This window comes from Engraulis encrasicolus, unplaced genomic scaffold (genome assembly GCF_034702125.1).
Source record: "Engraulis encrasicolus isolate BLACKSEA-1 unplaced genomic scaffold, IST_EnEncr_1.0 scaffold_707_np1212, whole genome shotgun sequence".
Lineage (NCBI taxonomy): Eukaryota > Metazoa > Chordata > Actinopteri > Clupeiformes > Engraulidae > Engraulis > Engraulis encrasicolus.
Window position 1 is genome coordinate 1 of NW_026946035.1, and position 21,888 is coordinate 21,888.

General features: G+C 43.6%; 1 protein-coding gene across 1 annotated transcript; it reads left to right on the forward strand.

Moving 5' to 3' along the window:
* Positions 1-210: 210 nt before the first annotated feature.
* LOC134444752 (uncharacterized) lies at positions 211-15,509 on the forward strand. The gene is made up of 7 exons (XM_063193969.1): positions 211-312; positions 4,033-4,128; positions 7,083-7,316; positions 8,074-8,251; positions 8,927-8,986; positions 9,784-9,819; positions 15,466-15,509. Exons 1-7 carry the CDS (start codon positions 253-255, stop codon positions 15,507-15,509), a joined length of 708 nt encoding a protein of 235 aa, XP_063050039.1. The 5' UTR covers positions 211-252.
* The last annotated feature ends 6,379 nt before the right edge of the window (positions 15,510-21,888 follow it).

Genomic DNA, 21,888 nt, shown 5'->3' on the forward strand with positions numbered 1-21,888 from the left:
CGCTGACGCTGGAGATGTGGAGTGTGATATCTGCTCCGGGAGAAAACTCAAAGCTGTGAAGTCCTGTCTGGATTGTCTGATGTCGTATTGTGAAACTCACTTTATAGCTCACAATGAGCTTCACACCCAGGCAGAAGTCACACAGTAATCGCCGCCACTGGCCAGCTACATGAAATGATTTGCCCTCGTCATAACAAGGTTCTTGAAATCTATTGTCGTACTGATCAGAGTTGCATCTGTTATTTGTGCCTGATGGACCAACATAAAGGCCATGACACCATCTCAGCTACAGAAGAATGGAGTAATGAAAAGGTAAGATATCGAACTACAAATACTGTCAGAGACATTGTTATACTGTAGTCTTGCTATTTTTATGTTGTGCATTTTCTTTAAAAAATACATTTATGCAGAGCAAATGCTTTACAACCTACCAACTCCGACTGAAGGTTTATTAATAAACTCTACTTCTATAATGTCATGTATTTTGTCACAAACACATGGGTGGATTAATGAATGGGCTCACCAAGTCCATGCAGGGCCGTCTCTAAAGAATGGGCTGAACGGGCTGCAGCCCCGGGCATCACCGCTAGGGGGGGGCTCCGGTCGCGGAATGTCAAATGACAAAAAATAATAGAAGAAAAAAAAGAAAACGAGCGAAAATGTTGAGCCATAGGAAACAGGAGAGCGGAGCAAAAAAACGAAAATTTTAGAAGATAATAAAAAAGGAAAGAGCCAAAGAATTATTACAGAAAACACCCAAATTAACCAACCTGTGGAGTAGTCAGCCTGCTGTAGCGGCTACCACCAGCAAAGATTTTTCCGGTAGGCCTACACAGTTCTGGTCCTCCTTGCGCAACTCTCGAGCAGCATGTGGCTCGCCTTTGCAGCTCGCAAGGTTAGTCTATTGTACGGTCAGCATGAAAAGGGTACTGTTGTGCTGGCTGTCTATCAGCTGTCAATAACGCCACGCGGACTTACTAAAGCCCTGATCAAAAAGCGAACCGCGAGATATTACCGTACTTTCCTCACCCAACGTTTTGGTATCTACATGGCGCTGCGCATGCATAGTAGGCTGCATCAAAATGGTAGGCTATGATTTCGCGACATCGGCAACTTCGTCAGCATTTAAGATAGTGTTAGTCATGTCAACGTTATTGTTTTGAAAGATGTAATTGCTGTCAATGCCAACAGACAGTCAATTAGTTTCTAGTCGCTGAAACACCTTAAAAATAGCGACAGATAAGAGAGAAGGTGGGAGTCTTTGACAGTGAGAGAAGGCGGGACATATCTCACAGACGCACGCCTATGGCAAGCCGTTTTAACATATAGTTTTTTTAAGTGACAAGTTTTTGTTTTTTTTCTTGTAGGCCCATGTAGACCATCCTAATTTGAGTTTATAATTTCTAATATATCAGTTTCAGTAGCCTACAATCTTAAATAGCACTAGTGTAATATTGTATGCAATAATTTGTTTCATTAGTAGGCCTACATTGGATAGGCATATAGCCTACTACATTTAGACTGATAGGTTGGCAAATAGCCTACATTTCCATTGTGGAATATTATATTAGACCTACATAGGTTATCTACACAGTACATATGCAAATTATTATTATTATTATTTTATTAATTTAAAAAATATTTTTATTTTATTTATTATTTATTTTATTTATGATTTATTATTATTTTTGGGTTTCGCGCGCCATGCGATTAATCACAGAAAGTCATTGAGTTAATGCGATTAAAGATTTTCATGTTTGCCCACCCCTAGAAATAATATCACCAGTTAACTTTAAACGGTATCTGTCATAGATTGGTAGGCCTACTGTGTACGCTGATGTGTCAGTGGGTTTGTGTGACGTCATGCGTCAGAACATGATATGAAGGGCCCCATCCGGGTAATTAGCCCCGGGCCTCAGAAAGTTTTAATCCGGCCCTGAGTCCATGACCAGGGGTCTTAAGATCCCAACATATCACACTAACCCATTGACCTGCATGACTCCCACACAAATGGATGTTTCTCATGTTTCTCATCCATCTGGAACTTTGTCGTTTCCCTAGCTCTTACAAGGTGGGGGTGTATTTAAAAAAATCTCGAACCTGATTGGAGATTTAAATGTGTATGTCATTTTGAATAACGTACTACTTCAATCATATTGAAAGTGGACGTTGTTGTGCTACTGTGTTGTCGCGCATGATGCTACATCATAACTGTTAACACACCGCCCACAATTGTGATTGGCTCTATGGGATCGAGTATGATGTGCACAGAGCACTTCTGGCTCAACTCACCTCGACCAGACCCTTGTGCGAGCTCATGAAGTTGAGCGAAAATGCACGAGTACAGGCCAGACTATTCATTTTCAATTACTTCGTCATCCACAAATGGTCTGATTGCGCTTCTCTGGGGAGGGTTTAGTCGTCCTCCAGGTGGCTGGCCAATAAGTGAACGCACTTGGGCGCATAATAACAGACATCATGAACGTCAACTGACAGTGATTGATCACCACTACTTTCGAACCAAAGTTGAGCTCACTCCTCCCACCCAAGCGGTACAGGGCATCGAGGATCCAGACCAAAGATGAATTACAAAGTAATTATCGTGGTCTGGTTAAACCAGCTAACCTACATCTTCACATGGGGTTTGACCTGATGCTGTACTTGTGTCACTCAGGAGACTGCCAAAAGGCCCGCCACTCATCCTTCTAATCTAACCTAACCAGGCAAGATATCTCGCACAAGCAGGATATGGCTGCAGCCTAGGGGCCCCCACCTGCCAGGGGATCCCTGATTGGCCAAAACTGAAAAATTGCAGACTTGTTCTCAATTGTTGTGCTGAGTACAGTTGGTAGACATGTTATCCTTAATTCCTAGCTTGTAATTATGTAGCCAGGGGCCCCAGGCTGTCTTAATCCGGCCCTGCTACCTGGCAGCATAACCCTCTTGTTTGCAGTCTACGAGCCCTATCTCACGTCTGTCGTAAAGTCTTCCGATAAAGTCTAAACTGAATGCACCACGTCCTTTGTAGATTCTGCCCTAGAATTTTCCCCAGAATTTTCCCCATTTTTTTCGTGAAGACTTTACGACAGACGTGAGATACGGTTGGAGCCTACACTCCTGTTTTTGTGATGTAAAGAAATGACACAAAGATAAATAAACTTTTACCACCTTTAATATAAAAATATTCTGTGCAATAATGTGATTTAAAAAATAAACCCAAAGCATTTGAGTAAGATGTGTATGTGTATATCCACTGTGTAAGGTCCTGGGAACAACAAAATAGGGTGAAACATTAACCTGCTAAGATATGTTAAGATTATATTTCATCTTGGTGTGTGATGGCCTGCTATTCAGGTTCCACATCAGATTGTATAATAACAGGTACAAAGTGCTAGCTTATACTAATAAGGCTAGTTTTCTTCACTATAATCACAACAAGTAGGCTGTAAATTACAAGCAAGCATGACATTTGGAGCTTTATAAACTTGCAGCTAGACTGCATTGGTTATGTTAATAGTTTTGAGTGTACACCACATTGTTTGTGTGTGATGGAAATTACATGTTCAAATAAAGCCAGAAAAAAATAAATAAAAAAATTGCACAACCACTTACATAATGTGTTTCTATTTTCTACACATGATGGATAAGCAAAACCTAAAAAATATTCCCCAGTTTTATTTTTTTTGATGTCAAGGCCAAAATTGCACATAATCTAAGAATTATCCATTGCATAGGATATGATGTCTTCAATAAGAACATACCGTAGGCCTATTTACAGTAACCTAATAATATTGTGTGCTGTTGGAAATGCACTGTACGGCACTTTATTTTATGTTTATTACTTTGTATTTGATACAGCTTCTAATCATATAAACAATATACTCCCTTTATTTTGTTCACATTGGATGCTTAACACTAAGCCCAAACCTGGTAGAACAATCAAAATGTTCTACTTTCTTTCCGCAAATGTGCAAAAAAACTGAAATGTTTACCCCTCAGAGTAATGAAATGAATTATGATCTATTTAAACAGGAAAGGCTGGGACAGAGCCAACGGAGATGCCAGCAGACAATCCACAAGAGAGAGAAGGAGCTTCAGGAGCTGAGGAGAGCAGTTGAGACTCTGAAGGTGAGTAATGAAGAAGAGACAAAGAGGTTTCCTACTCAGGGCCTGAACCTTCAACCTCACAGCAACCCCCAGCACGAGCAATAGCACTGGCTCAATTGCCAGTGCACAAGATGCATGAGATGGATGGATGAATAAACATCAATTTCAAATTTATGACTGATAGATTTTAAGGATGAATGATTGAAGTGTATGAGTGAATAGGCTGTTTTTGAGTTAACAATGTTTTATTGTTATTGCTGTTACCGTTAGTGTCTTGTTTTAAAAGTCCTAGGGACAGGCATTTACTATAAATGCTATGATGCTTGCTGTTTGGCTGTTCTACAACATGCTATATCTGTCCCTAACAAATAAACGAAACTAAACTAAACTAAACCTGTGAGAGGCTTTGGGCGGGAGGTTTACCACAACAAACTCCTCTTGTCCTAGTTGGGATCCATTAGGCCTACACAAGCGTTGAAAAGATTGAAATTATAAGATATTTGAATTTGTTTTTTTTTTGTGATTCACATGTTTTTTTATTCATGAAGAAAATCCCAAGATGGGAAGCAGTAGCATTTCAAAGTTAGACTAATTGGATAGTTAAATACACAGACCCAGCAGTGTTGGCACCCCTTACGTAGTTTATTAAAATGTGTTATATCTCCAGAAATAAATAGAAATAGGCTATACAATTTATACCACCAGTATCTTGAACTTGGAGGTCCCAGGTTATTTAGAATAGAACATTGTTATTCTCAAAATAGATTTTGTAATTTCAGACAAAACTAAGACAAATGACATTTGCAGCAGTACTGGCACCCCTCCGTAGCCTCATAGTGCAGATGGGGTCGGTGGCGGGCCTATTTGCCCACTGTTTGCTGAAAAAACATTATAACAATATTGCTATGACATTACCAAGAGCCTTAAAGGAACAGTCCACCCTTTTTTGATTTTCACATATTTGAGTATTTCCCTTGTCTGGCGGCAAATGCCAAACTAAATCAGCAGTTCGAAAAGAACGCGCAAGGCAGCATGGGTACTCCCAGGCTAGTATTTCCCAGCATTATTCATGAATGTGCATATAATTTTCGTCTTTGTGTTTCCATTGCCTAGCCAAATCAAGCGTAGCAATGCAAGTCTATTGGGGGCAAACAAATCATCATCAAATGTACTTATAAAGTACTTTAAAATTCATGTAAAAAACAGCTATTGAAGTGATCATTTGTGGCTTGATGCTGATGCCTCCATTCACTTCCAGTGATTATGCTAAGCTATGCTAATAATGCTGATCCAATACATCTAAGTACTGAAAAAAACTGAGAAGAAAATGATATGCACATTTATGTATGATGCTTGGAAATACTGCAAATATGTGAAAATCAAAAAAGGGTGGACTGTTCCTTTAAGTAACAGATTTAGACATAGTCGTTACAATTTTGGTGACAGTAAGGTTATAACATAGGCTCTGCGCTAAGGGGTTTGATATTTGGTTGCACATCCTTATATTATTAGACTTCTGTAATAAATTACTGCCTTACCCCCACATCCAAGAAGGTTCTTTATAGTTCCATCTCTGGTAGATTTCTTACCAACATAACACACCATTGAAATCGGATTTCTCCTTCTTTTTTTTACCAAATGATAGTACCGTATTTATGGTGCCCCCAGACAATTTCTATGTCTTGTGTGATAGAGGAAACCGTGAAACAGGTGGCACAGGTGGCTAATGCTTTCCTGGTGAACCAGAAGCTATGTGTTGACGCCCAGGGGGGCTGGGCTACACAATCCTTCTGGTACACCTGTGATTCGCTCTCCTCCTCCGTTTTCGAAATAACCGGGGCAGCACGACAAATCAGGATCGTAGGGAGGGATTTCAGTGGGTATGACGTTTATCGAACGCAACACCCTCCCCCAGGGTAGTTCGGCTGTGCCCGCCCCCTCCCTGAATCACAACAGTAATGGCGGCGTGCGAGGAGTTATCATGCGTCGGGATGGAAGCAGCAATTTCAGCGGTGTTATCCAAAATAACGTAAGTTGATTTTCTAAAGGACGTTGTTCTGTTTTGGTTCCCGACCTGGCGGTGCTTACCTGACGACACGTCCTACGTCACAAAGCTTCAACGTGAGTGGTCGAAGTGACATGTCATTCATATGAGGTTGCTCCAACCGCGTGCAAGCATCTTTTGACTAAACCCCGCCTGCGGAGAGGCGTGAAAGGGCAGTGTACCAGTAGCCTGTTACTTACAGGCTACTGGTTCACCAGGAAAGGCTAATGCATGTCCCATGGGGGAAAAGTAGTCTAATTCATCATACACGTGGTGATTCTTCGAAAAAAAGGAAAAACGGAAGCGCTGCAAGGATCCAAACTTTTCAACACGGGTGCTCTAACAGTCAGTGGGTAGTAGACAACAAAAAATAACACAAAATCGGGCAGTCATGGGTGAGCGGTTAGGGCGTCAGACTTGCATCCCAGAGGTTGCCGGTTCGACTCCCGACCCGCCAGGTTGGTGCGGGGAGTAATCAACCAGTGCTCTCCCCCATCCTCCTCCATGACTGAGGTACCCTGAGCATGATACCGTCCCACCGCACTGCTCCCCATGGGGCGCCACTGAGGGCTGCCCCCTTGCACGGGTGAGGCATAAATGCAATTCCGTTGTGTGCAGTGTTCACTTGTGTGCTGTGGAGTGCTGTGTCACAATGACAATGGCAGTTGGAGTTTCCCAGTTGGCTTTTACTTTCACTTTCACTTTCAAAATAAAGAGGAGGAAACTGTGGCACTCTGGTTGCAATATTGTTTTACTTTTTCAAGGTAAATGAAGACCATGTAGGTGGAAACGTGTCGGGCAGTCTATTTTAAACACAATTTCCCATTATGTAGGCTACTTAAACCAAGGGTTCCAGTACTACTGGCAGAGACTGTACAGATGCATATTACTAGCTGTGTTCTGTTTTCTGTCTTTCTGTGTCGCCTGGTAGAGCTCAGCAGAGTCTGCAGTGGAACATAGTGACCAGATGTTTGATGACATCATTCACTCTGTTGAGAGAAGGCGCTCTGAGGTGAGAGAGCTGATCAGAGCTCAGGAGAAGGCTGAGGTGAGTCGAGCTGAACAACTCCTGCAACAAGTGGAGCAGGAGATCTCTGAGCTGAAGAAGAGAGTTGCTGAGATGGAGCAGCTTTCACACACACAGGATCACATCCATTTCCTCAAGGTAACTAACCGAGAAAAACCTTCAACTGTATCTCAACATTAAAAACTCTTTAAGAAAGAGATGGGAGAGCACTGCCTTTGGTTTCAAATAATTGTTCCGTGCAGGTGCCCTTCAAGGGAAAAAGAGCATCTTGAACATCAAAATTAAGGAGGGTCACGAGGCAACTCTGCTTTTGAGTGCTTTGGGGTATTTTTTTGGGCCACATGCGCCGACGCAATGTGTAAGGTGAAATACATGACATGGAATGGCTTCAGTCTCAAGTTTAAGCTGCTGTTAATTGAATGCGAGCCAGGCCACGCCTAGTGACGCAACATCTTCGGAGCCTCTACTAAAACAAAGGACTTAATAGCGACTTGCCTAGTAACCCTCTTTTATTTTGAGTTTCTTGATTTGACGTAGCCAATGCAGATGGGGTCGCCGGCTGGCCTATTAACTATTTGCTGAAAATACTCAACTACATCACAACTACATTAAGACATAGACATGACAATTTTGGTGACAGTAAGGTTTAACATAGGTGTTAATATGTATGATGCTGGCTTTCGTTTTACGTTTCGTTTACGCACAACATTCAGTATTGTCAAACATGAAGCTACTTCATGAATCTACTTTATTTAATTAGTTTTTTGTTACACATTTGTATGTGTGTGGGTGCATGTGTGTGTGTGTTTGTGTGTGTGTGTGTGTGTGTGTGTGTGTGTGTGTGTGTGTGTGTGCGTGCGTGCGTGCGTGCATGCGTGTGTGTGTTTCTATACAGAATGTAGGGTCCATCTCTGATATTCCTGGCAGTAAAATTCCAACCAGCCTGAATGTTAACTCCAACCTCTACCTTGATCTGGTGAAAACATCCGTCTCTGCACTGAAGATGGAGCTACCTGTAGAGGAGAAATTAGAGTCGATCTTCAGTCAGGTTGCAGTCAAAATATCTGCAGCAGGTTAGATGGATATAGAAAGTGACAAAATATATAGCAAGATGTGAATAAGGACTTACTTGATCCCCCATGCATTAGTGCACTGAGAGACTCTTAATGGTTGCATGTTTAATATGTGTAAAAGTAAATGAATTTGTATGTGTGTCTGCTACTAGACATCTGAATTCCCTTCGGGATTAATACATTTCACAGTAATTAAATCTAGTCTACCTCGTGTGTACATCAAAAGTGACCAGAGCGAATGCAAAGTCGCCAGGGACGAAGCGAACTGGGATCGAATTTCAGCCATTAAAAGTCAATTAATATTATGGTAATGAGTAGAATTACATTGTCACGAGAATTGTATAATGACACATTTCAGCATTTCAGCTTTCAATTGCAATGTTCATATCACCGTTGTGTGATTAGCTATATCAAATATAGGAAAATTACACCCAGAGCAGATGCAGAAACTTTTTCAAGGACTTTTTCAAGGTCGCTTTAGTTATTTCTGGTGTACACGCAGAGTCATAGGACGGGAAAAGCCTATGAGGCGTTTAGTGTCAACACGGCTCTAAGGAGTCAAGGAGTTGAACCATTACATAGTTGAATGGTTTGGGAAAAAAACATACCAGCCAATCAGAATGCGGGACCTTGTGATACATGTGTATAAATGGGTGTCTCTGTGTTGGTCTCCAGATACGGATCCTGATCTCACAGTCAAAAGCACAGGGAGTTTATTGTGGCTGCCCCCACTCAGTAAGTCATTACAAAGATATTTTGTCAGCATCCACAAGCTTACATTTAAAGTTGGTGCCACTCATATGTTGGGAACTTGTCTCATACAGTATAATTTCATTGAAGTCATTTTAAAGTCCCACTAACTGGTGCACAGGACCTAACATACTGTATGATGTCTATAGGGTCATTCCATGCAGATTGAACAAATCTCTTCTCACTCACATCACAAAATATTCTGAAAATATTACTGGTTGTTGTTGTTTATGTAACAGATGTTGCATTGTTTTGTTCACCAGTGTTTTTGTTCTGAGGAAATAGACACTCACAAATAATCTGCTGAGGGCGGTTTGCAAATGTCCAGTGGCATTGACACATTTCCAACAAGCTGAAAGAGGCCAGTGGGCTCGTTTTTGATGAAGCTGTGATGCTGTCGCTATGCAGCGTACAGGTCCACTTTGCCAGTTTGATGCATTTTGCTGAGAAAATTCTCTATATTTAATATTATATTTATATTAAAATCTCTATATTCTTGGTGTAAAATAAAATAGAAGGGGGGTGCATAAAAGGTCAGAAAATGTACATTATCAAAAAGAAAGGGTTATTAAACCTTCCGGAAAAAAAAAAGTGTAAATAGTTTGAGACAAAAGTGCATGGAGATTTCATCAAATGGTGTGGAATGACCCTACACAATAAACATGAAGGATTTGTAGTGGATGACTCTTATTGTAATTTGGTCATTCAGTAGTGACTATTGTGATATAGCAATGATTATCTGTATGGCGTTATGATAGCTAATATTGTAATTTCTGTCTCAGTGTCTGAACCAGTCACCAGAGAGGACTTCCGACAGTGTAAGAACACACACACACACACACACACACACACACACACACACACACACACACACACACACACACACACACACACTGTACATGTGCACACAAAAGACCCCATCCCCTTAGCATGTGTACTCAGATGTGCATGCACGCGTACACACACACACACACACACACACACACACACACACACACACTGAATACTAAAACACTGATCAGTCAGTAGATAGCATCTATTCTTCTGTCAGATAAATGCAGTATATGGACGTATTTTGTTGTCTTAATGGTTGCATGTTTAATATGTGTAAAAGTAAATGAATTTGTATTTGTGTGTGCTACTAGACATCTGAATTTCCTTCGGGATTAAATGGGCATGCCACTATTTTGGGGCTTAATACAGTTAAAATCGTGCACAGCATAGTTGCCCAAGGTGCCCGGGCAACTGCCCTTTTGCCCACCTTGGCTGACGTTGCCCTTCCAAGGGAGGGGAAAAATAATATCAATTAGGCTATAATTTTAATAATATTTCAATATCATTTGATTTCGGTATAATTCATAATTTTAATTGAAGTTTTCTACAACAAAGTCTTCAGAGTCAGTCAAATTCACCAGGCCTGTCGAGAATGGGCACGAGCGCGGACGCAACAACTCCACTGGGGGGAGGGAGAAGCGCTGCACGCGACAGTCACTTGAGCACCTATGAGGGACACGAAAGATTTTGAAGATGTCTGGTAGTAGAGCCTGAAAGGTGAGCTTGAAATGTAGCCTGAACACAGTAGGTCTACATATTAGGGTACAATATATGCTCACAATAGAGCTCTTCAGCGTTGACGTCAACTTGTATGCGGCGTTTGGACTACCGGTTCCATGGCGATTTTTTACATTGCAAAACGCCATAGAGATTCAGGTTTGGCAAAAATATAAGTTGCACGGCAACAACGAACATTAGCGTGTCCCCGCATCCCTTTCTCATTAGTGGAACGGATCGTATCATCATGTTGGTGTATTCACATGTTAAATCATGACGATTATAATTCAATATTGCTAACCCCTTTCTGATCATTAAAACTTCCGAACTACATACTTTCCTTTGGTTGCCATGGGTACAACCTTCCGCACGTACATGCCGTTAGATACAGGCGCCGCTTCTGTAGTCGCCAAAAGCTTCCGGGTTTAGCATATGGACGCAACATCGTATTTATGTCGAAGTTTGACACAAAATGATCAACCATGTCATACCTACAGCCTATTTTTAACACCCTCGACAGTTTGCGGGGGTTCGCTAAGCGCGTGCTTGCACTCGGAGCTTATTTGAAATTTACCCCTATTCATTCCCAATGGAGGCCGGAAGCCGATAGGAACCAGGACGTCCTTAAATGCTAACATGAAAGACTACAATCTACTACATGCTTCCGCTTCCGCTGAAGAACTCTATCAAGCTCTCTAAAACAATGTTGAGTAGGACATTTAGTGATCATAAATCTGCCAGCCAGCCAGCCGTAGGTGCCACGTTTAGGTAGAAAAAAACCTGACTGTCAGCTATAGCTATGCCTCTGAAAAATAGGCTATGATTCCTATTTCAACTGATTTGTATTTTTGATTGAAGCTTCTGAACTAACTTTCAGAGTCAGATTCAGAGTCACCTGACACCTCGAGAGATTGGCAAAGGGAGGGGCCGCATGCGCGTTGCGAGGGGGGCACGCGCTGGTCGGGGGTTGGGGGAGCAAGAATGCGACTGGGCAGAGACACAAAATATTTTGAAGATGCCGTGGGAGAGTAGGCAAGCCTAGAGCGACTAGGAAGGTGAAAAAGTGGATCGCACTCGGGTTCTTCTTTTCTTCTTTTTTATTTTGTATTTACATAGCAGCAGAAGTGTAGACAAACGTTTCGGCTGTTGCCTTCGTCAGTGTCTCCTAGAGCAGTGTTTCCCAACCTTTTTTGTGCCAAGGCACACTTTTTCCCTTGAAAAAATCTCGCGGCACACCACCAACCAAAAATGATGAAATAATGAAAACAAATAATTCTCTGACTTCTCTGAATATTAATATAGGCAGCTACAAAGTGTCTTGAATAGCAATCAAATAAACACAAAACTGTATTGTTTTAGTCATATTTTATATTTCCTCTTTCAAATAAAAAGTGCACTTAATGGTCACTTCTTAAATAAGCTATAAACTTCAAAGTAGGCCTACAATTTACAAATTGTTATTCTGTCCAAAAGCATTCTATTAGCAGGAATACAGAGAATAGAAATAATGCTATTCTGACAGTAGCAACATTTGGGAAATATATCACTGAAGATGCATTTGTACAAATATCAATCTCTGTATATTTTACTCACTTAATCTTAATGTGAAACCTATGCGTCTTTCACCTTTGGCTAAGGCCCACCCTAAAATGCCGTTTGACCACAGCGCTGCAACAGGTCGGTCAGAAGAAGTCGGACAGTTTGACAGCGCTCCATGAACTAAAAGCGGAAATCTCGTGTTTTCAAATGCAAGATATTACGGTCATATATATTATTAAAAACTTATTGGAAATTGTGCCAGGGGTGTTTGTGACAAAGGTGCAAGTTTCCCCGCGAGGTAACAGGAGGTAATCGCTTTCCCCTTTCCCTAAAACCGGGCTATATTATGCTTACCGGCAGTTCGATAGTCTGGCTTGAAGGGTCTCGGCATCACACTCGACTAGAAAGCACGCGGACCAACTACGTTGTGTGCTCAATCATGCCACCACCTCACTCGTGTAACTTTTCAGTAAGGTTGTAAGCAAAACACAAATCTGTTTCAGGGTAGGATTTTGGTTTTCTGACCTAATTAATGAAGAAACAGCGCTAGCAAAGTTAACTATCAGTCACGTCTGGACGATTGTTTTGACTAGCAGCTGATGGACGTTTTTCTTCTTCTTCTTCTTCTTCTTTTTGAGTTTTTAATGGCGGTTGGCAGCTTAGCGAAAAAGCAGCATTACCGCCACTTGCTGGACTGGGGTGTGGATGCAAGAGAGCCTATTCTGAGCCTAAGCTGGGAAAGAAAGGGAAAAGGGGAAAGAGAGAAAAGAAAAGAAAAGGAAAATAATAGTAGTAATAATAGTAATAATAATAACAAAACAAAACAAAAACAAAAACTCAAAAGAAATTATGAGGGTAGCACTAGATTCTGTGGATAAGCCCTGTATCCCTCAGAAACCTAAACACATGGTTAAAACAGATGTGACCAGAGCCTAACTTTAAAATCTCCTTTAGGTTTAGTCTTAACTTAGCCCTTCTGAGCTGCTCTATTAAGGTCTCCCTTTCTGTCTGATAGCATGGACAGTGACAGATCACATGCTCCAGTGTTTCTGGACTATCACAGAACTGGCATTTACCATCTGCGTGCTTCTTCATAATTGCAAGGGTACTGTTAAGCTTAGTGTGTCCAAATCGCATTCTTGACAGTGCATCTTCCTCTCCCTTACTCCTGTTCGATGATCTGCATCTTTCTAGCTTGTCTTGGATGTCATGTAGATGTCTTCCTGTTACCTCACTGTCCCATAGGGATTGCCATTGCTCTCTCACTTTATGCTTTATAATGCTTTTAACTTCAGCCTTGCTGTAGTCTATTTCCAGGTCTACTTCGCTGTTGCTAGCTGCCTCCTTGGCAACTTCATCGGCTTGTTCATTACCTGCTACACCTATATGAGCAGGTACCCACACAAACGAGAGGTTGGTACCCGCTTTTTGTAGCACGTTTGAGACTTGTGCTATATTCCACACTATATCTTGTCTGGATTTTGACTGCCATGTTTTAATGCTGATCAGTGCTGAACTGCAGTCTGATGCAATAACTGCCTTCTTCGGTCTGTTCTTCTCCATCCACTGCAAAGCCAGCCACATAGCTATTAACTCAGCTGTGTATACTGCTAGATCATCAGGAACTCTCCTGCCCACTTCAATTCTGAGTTCTGGGATAACAAATGCCACTCCAACTCTCTTGTCAGTATGCTTGGAAGCATCTGTAAATATTTTTAGCTCTTCACCATACTTCTCATTTAAGTACCCTTGCACCATATACTTATCTAGTTCAGCACTCTGTTTTCCCTCTAACAACTGGAGGTCAGTAGGCACCACTTCCATAGCCCATGGCGGACTAGGGGGAATAAAAACTGTAGGACTTATCTTCAGATCATAGATGTTCATGTCTCGCACTCTGTCATTGATCGTCCACCCATAGCTTCTAATTTGTTCATTCAGCCTTTCTTGGCACAACTGTATAACACACTGGCTCATGTGGTCCGAACTATGGCCTCTCAAGCTTGCCCAGTACACAGCTGCCAACTGATCCCTTCTAAGGTGAAGAGGCATATCTTCCATTTCAACCTGTAAGGCCACTACTGGTGTGGTCTTCATGGCCCCGCAGCACAGTCTTAAAGCTTGGTTCTGAACCACCTCTAGTTTCCTCAGCAATGTCTTGGCTGCTGATCCATAAATGAAACATCCATAATCAAAGACTGACCTTATTAGGCCTGTGTATATAGTTCTTAAGGCATGCCTGCTTGCTCCCCACTCTGTTCCGCGTAAACACCGCATCACATTCAGGACTTTCTTGCACCTTTCAACAATACTCTGTATATGCAACGACCAAGTCAATTTTGGGTCTAACCATACTCCCAGGTATTTAAAACAGTCAACCCTTTCTATCTCTTGTCCAGATATTGTGAGTTTCAGATCATCTGTGACCTTTTTCTTAGAGAACACCATTGTTTTGGTCTTTTGCACTGAAATTCTGAAGCCCCATTGTGTAGCCCATTTATCCACTGCAGTTGCTGCCCGTTGGATTTTCTTGCCCACATACTTCACATTTCTTCCCCTTTTCCATAGAGCCCCGTCGTCCGCATACAAGGCAACCTCCACTTGATCCTCAACTTCGCTAAAAATCCCATCAATCATTATGGCGAACAACATAGGGCTGACTATGCTCCCTTGCGGGATACCATTTTCAGTAACATATCTTTGGCTTGTTATTCCATTGATCCGGACCTTAATTGTTCTACCTGTTAAAAATTCCCTGATCCAACTGAACACTCTCCCTCTAAAACCCATTTTGCGTATCTTTATGAGCAGCCCCTCCTTCCACATCATGTCGTAAGCTTTTTCTATGTCGAAGAATACGGCTACAACGGTTTCTTTGTTAGCTTGCGCTCTCCTTATAGCGTCCTCCAATACCACCAACGGGTCCATCGTACCTCTACCCCTTCTGAATCCACTCTGGTAACTCTGTATCAATTTCCTTGACTCAACTACATAGCTCATCCTGTCATTTATGATTTTCTCCATTGTTTTTCCCATCTGCGAGGTTAGGGCTATCGGCCTATAGTTGCCTGGGTTTTGCGGGTCTTTGCCAGGCTTCTTAATTGGGATTATTATGGACTCCTTCCAGGCATATGGGATGGTTCCCTCTACCCATATCCTATTATAGAGAGCCAGTAACACTTCCTTTCCTTCATTTGTCAGATTCTCCAACATGGAGTAGCATACTCCATCCCCTCCTGGGGAGGATTTGCCTAGTTTCCTAAGGGCATTGTTCAGCTCAGAGATTGTAAATAATGCATTAATTTCCAACCCTGACACTTCTGCGTTGTCATCAGCTGTAACACCGTCCTCCTGATATTTCTCCACTGTCTCAGCTCTTGCCGCCTTCTCCTGCTGGGAGAGGTTGTCAGAGCTGTGAACTTTACTCAGCGTCTTTGCTATAATTTCTGCTTTTCCGACATTACTTGTGATTACAGTGTCCCCATCTAACAGTCCAGGGTATCCATATTGCTTTCCATTCCCTTTCATTCTTTTAATCATGTTCCACACTTTACCCACAGGAGTGTCACGACCTACTGAATCACAAAACATCCTCCAGCATTCTTTCTTGGCCTGTTTTATTGTTCTCCTCACTGCTGCCTGAGCTTTCTTAAATAAAACTAAATTCTGGAAATTATGGGTTTTCTTCAGTACTCTGAATGCCTTATTACGGTTCTTTACTGCCACTCTGCACTCGTTATTCCACCAAGGGACAATCCTGCCTAGGCTCACAGGTTTACTTTTAGGGATTGCCGCTGTTGCTGCACAAACTATGCCGTCGCTTACTTGCTGGCAGAAGTCTTCTATCTCTCCATTTGTGTCTATAAAGGACAGTCGGGCATCACTGATCTCTCTAAACTTCTTCCAGTCAGCTTTCTGCAGAATCCATTTCTCATTGCAAATTCCTTGTTCCACTACCACATCCACCCCCACCTCAATTCTGATTGGGAAGTGGTCACTGCCCACAGCATTACTTCTCAACACTTCCCACTCACACTTGTCTGCTAGTGCTGCTGTGGCTAGTGTTACGTCAATAGCAGACTCCGTTCCTCTCGCCATGTCCATTCTGGTACCTGACCCATCATTTAGACATACCAGCCCTTCCCCATCCATGAACTCCAGAATCACATCCCCATTGCAGTCATTCTTATCTCCCCACAGTGTGCTGTGTGCATTGAAGTCCCCACACCATATTACTCTTCCCTTTGTGCCCTCCCAAATCTCTTCCAACTGGTTCATTTGTAGCTGCAGACATGGGTTGTAAAAATTAATTATTTCCACCCTCTCATTCCCTGGCCAGACCTCTAACACTAAATATTCCAACTGCTTCCCTCTTTTAACCTCTCTGTACTGAATACCAGTTTGCACAAATGTTAAGACTCCCCCACCCATGCCACTATCTCTGTCCCTCCTAACTGAGGTGTATCCTTTAATGCTAAAGTCAAGCTTAAGGATCAGCCATGTTTCTTGTACGCAAATAACATTAGGTTTCACACTAACGTCATCTATATATTTCTTAAATTCTTGCCCATTCTTTATCAAGCTCCTTGCATTCCATTGTAGAATAACAAAACCCATTATCCAGTACCACCACATACTTGAGATTGAGGTATGCCATCAGCCAGATTCAGGGCGTCTCTGACTGCTTCCCACTGCATATCATGGATATTCAAATATTTGCTTGCCCCCTTGATAATGTATTGTATTTTCTTTGTGCGTTTCTCAGTTTGCGCCGTGCAGTTGACCACATAGGCCATAAACAAAACAAAATCATTTTTTGACACCATTAGTGTTTCTTCTTTTATAGCTTCACATTTTGTGCATTTCTCACTTGCTTTATGTAACAGTGGCACGTTTAAAGTTAATTAAATTCAACTCAGCTCTTGCACGACTACGCCACCTAGGGTGGGGGAGGACAACCTAGGAGTGAAATTACCCCCCAAATTAGTAAACCAGGACACAGGTTCGGAGCACTCTCAGGCATGAGTCAAGTGTTTATTCTCTTTACATAAATACAATAGTCATACAGATGTGAATTTGTCATACAGGTGTGCAAATATGCAGTGGTGATGCAAGGGACAAATACTCATACATTACAAAAATACAATATGGATGAATTGTATTACAGACAATATTGCACTGATCCCTATTAGACACCCACAGACGGGTCGTTATATGGAGCAATATGGCCAATGGCCACACACACACACACACAACGCACACATACACACGCACGGCACCTGTGCGAGAGAGAAGGGAGGCTACACTCAGTCATACGAAACGCCCCAATACGGGGGAGACAGGGCAATGGTGTCACTCTTAAAGGGGGGGGAAAAGCTAGGCTTAGGCTAACCAATAGCAGCACGGTTGAAAAGGGATAGATAAAGACTAGGGAAAAGGCCACACAAAATAAACACACACAATAAAGTACTCACACAAAATAAAAAGAAAACACACATCTACTACTACACGCAGCAAAATAGTAATAGTCACCCAAGTGCACACAGCAATGGAAAAGTGAGGGAATCCACCACCCGAAGACCGGCGCGCTATGGCAACTCCATACCTATCCAGGGAGGAGAGAAGAGAGAGACACTCAATAGCGAGAATGACACATACTAATGTATTACACAATTTGCATACACAGTGATTACTAGATGCAACTTAACTTTTGCATAGCGAGAGAGGGGAGAACTACACCGCCGTAGGTTGACTGAAGGGGGTGTACACTTGCCTCCGGTGCCGTGCCTAGATGACAATCACACACGCATACAGACGCACAGACACACACGCACTCACAACACACACAGGTAACTAGACCTGCGCAGTGCGCAGCGAGGAGGCTGGCGTCCCAAGAAACGGACCAGAAAATAAAAATAATTAAACCAAACAAAAGCAGGACGAGCAGGTGGAGCAAGTCGGAACCGGCGCAGAGTGTGACGGCAACAAAACAGCAACCTCCGAGGAGTGTAGCTAGCAATCCCCCTGTAAGTTAACAAACAGGTACCCATTACTCACTAGCCTAGAGGTAATCGGTGACAGCGACAATCAAGAGGAAGAAATGAATACTTACAGCGTCAGAGAGGCACCGCTAACCTGATCATAGATCCGTGGTTCGGAACAATCGCAATTTGGACCACACACTGAGGAAAGTGAGGGTAGATTTAGTGACTAAGGTCATCGTTACCATCGGAGCAACAACATCAACGTAGCATAGGCCAGCTTACCATCCACTGACTGCAGTCAGGTACCCAGGGGCCAACCACTGTGGCCACTCCAAGCCAGCGTAAGCACCACGAATCAGGCCTGCCACAGGGCACAGATGATGGGCAACACACTGGTGCAGTATAGGCAGCGCGCAGTGAACACCAGTTCACAGCAGAGTGCAGTTCCACGCAAGAATGGCTAGAAGTGGAATGCAGTCACATAATCAGGCCCGTAATTCAGACAATACGGCGATCGGACACATCATAAAGTATGAATGTTAAATGCCTACCTGAAGGTACCAAATCTACCGGATCAATGATCACGGCCAGCAGCAGCTCACACGCCAGCCGGCGTCCTCTGCCGGCAAAACAACAGCGGGGCGGAGAGAGACCCACGTCACGTCCAAAAACTACATTTATCAACATAAAAGTCCTGCCAGTAATGGGCCAGCCAATCACAGACAAAGGACCAAAATCAGTCAGATTGAGGGGTGTAGACCAATCTGTCACATTTACCCCCACCTTTTGTGTCGGCGCCTCGACGACAAACCGATTCAAATCATGGGTTCCCCACTGCGAGGAATCCCAGGGAACTAACCAACCTAGACAGGCCTTAGTGTGGCTAAAAGAGAGGGGAAAACGCCAGTGGGCCCAACCTCTGGTACAGAGGGGACCCAGTTGCAATGACGCATGGCGACCCGGCAGTCCAACTGCCGCTATCCAACTAAAGGAGACCCAGCGGTCCAACTACCACCATCCAAATGACGCAAGGCCAACTGACCCAGCCTCTGGTACAGAGGGGACCCAGTGACAAAGCAAGAGATGGGGACCTGGCAGTCTAACCGCCGCTATCCAAATAGTACAATATCAATGGACCCAGCCTCTGGTACAGAGGGGACCCAGTTGCAATGACGCATGACGACCCGGCAGTCCAACTGCCGCTATCCAACTAAAGGAGACCCAGCGGTCCAACTACCACCATCCAAATGACGCAAGGCCAACTGACCCAGCCTCTGGTACAGAGGGGACCCAGTGACAAAGCAAGAGATGGGGACCTGGCAGTCTAACCGCCGCTATCCAAATAGTACAATATCAATGGACCCAGCCTCTGGTACAGAGGGGACCCGGTTGCAATGACGCATGGCGACCCGGCAGTCCAATTGCCGCTATCCAACCAAAGGAGACCCGGCAGCCTAACTGCCGCTATCCACAACAAATGACCAGTGAATCCAGCCTCTGGTACAGAGGGGAACCAGTGAGCGTAAAACGTGGAGACCCGGCAGCCTAACTGCCGCTCTCCAATCCAATGCTATATACAATGCTCCCCCAACCCCGCCGTGCTAACCGGCCAAAGGTGCTCGCCGCTATCCCATAACCAAGCAATCAAGTCTCGCAGTTGCTGTATTTCCTCCTCCGTCTCAACGATGCCACAATTACCAAAACAATCCCCTACCTGAGGGCAGACTCGAATGGCTAATGGGAAGTTGCTGTTTTGTTGCCAACCCTACCCCCGGAACCGCACCGGCCCACGCTCCTCGCTCCTGATGAAAGAAAAACAAAAGTCAAATTAACAGCATCACCACTCAATGCACATAACACACTTGCAAAACTCTGCCTTAAGAGTGCTCTCCTGCCGAAATCTACGCCAGTTGTAACAGTGGCACGTTTAAAGTTAATTAAATTCAACTCAGCTCTTGCACGACTACGCCACCTAGGGTGGGGGAGGACAACCTAGGAGTGAAATTACCCCCCAAATTAGTAAACCAGGACACAGGTTCGGAGCACTCTCAGGCATGAGTCAAGTGTTTATTCTCTTTACATAAATACAATAGTCATACAGATGTGAATTTGTCATACAGGTGTGCAAATATGCAGTGGTGATGCAAGGGACAAATACTCATACATTACAAAAATACAATATGGATGAATTGTATTACAGACAATATTGCACTGATCCCTATTAGACACCCACAGACGGGTCGTTATATGGAGCAATATGGCCAATGGCCACACACACACACCCGCACACATACACACGCACGGCACCTGTGCGAGAGAGAAGGGAGGCTACACTCAGTCATAAGCAACGCCCCAATACGGGGGAGACAGGGCAATGGTGTCACTCTTAAAGGGGGGGGGAAGCTAGGCTTAGGCTAACCAATAGCAGCACGGTTGAAAAGGGATAGATAAAGACTAGGGAAAAGGCCACACAAAATAAACACACACAATAAAGTACTCACACAAAATAAAAAGAAAACACCCATCTACTACTACACGCAGCAAAATAGTAATAGTCACCCAAGTGCACACAGCAATGGAAAAGTGAGGGAATCCACCACCCGAAGACCGGCGCGCTATGGCAACTCCATACCTATCCAGGGAGGAGAGAAGAGAGAGACACTCAATAGCGAGAATGACACATACTAATGTATTACACAATTTGCATACACAGTGATTACTAGATGCAACTTAACTTTTGCATAGCGAGAGAGGGGAGAACTACACCGCCGTAGGTTGACTGAAGGGGGTGTACACTTGCCTCCGGTGCCGTGCCTAGATGACAATCACACACGCATACAGACGCACAGACACACACGCACTCACAACACACACAGGTAACTAGACCTGCGCAGTGCGCAGCGAGGAGGCTGGCGTCCCAAGAAACGGACCAGAAAATAAAAATAATTAAACCAACAAAAAAAGCAGGACGAGCAGGTGGAGCAAGTCGGAACCGGCGCAGAGTGTGACGGCAACAAAACAGCAACCTCCGAGGAGTGTAGCTAGCAATCCCCCTGTAAGTTAACAAACAGGTACCCATTACTCACTAGCCTAGAGGTAATCGGTGACAGCGACAATCAAGAGGAAGAAATGAATACTTACAGCGTCAGAGAGGCACCGCTAACCTGATCATAGATCCGTGGTTCGGAACAATCGCAATTTGGACCACACACTGAGGAAAGTGAGGGTAGATTTAGTGACTAAGGTCATCGTTACCATCGGAGCAACAACATCAATGTAGCATAGGCCAGCTTACCATCCACTGACAGCAGTCAGGTACCCAGGGGCCAACCACTGTGGCCACTCCAAGCCAGCGTAAGCACCACGAATCAGGCCTGCCACAGGGCACAGATGATGGGCAACACACTGGTGCAGTATAGGCAGCGCGCAGTGAACACCAGTTCACAGCAGAGTGCAGTTCCACGCAAGAATGGCTAGAAGTGGAATGCAGTCACATAATCAGGCCCGTAATTCAGACAATACGGCGATCGGACACATCATAAAGTATGAATGTTAAATGCCTACCTGAAGGTACCAAATCTACCGGATAATGATCACGGCCAGCAGCAGCTCACACGCCAGCCGGCGTCCTCTGCCGGCAAAACAACAGCGGGGCGGAGAGAGACCCACGTCACGTCCAAAAACTACATTTATCAACATAAAAGTCCTGCCAGTAATGGGCCAGCCAATCACAGACAAAGGACCAAAATCAGTCAGATTGAGGGGTGTAGACCAATCTGTCACATTTAGCTCTCTGAGTTGGCTCTGCTTCCA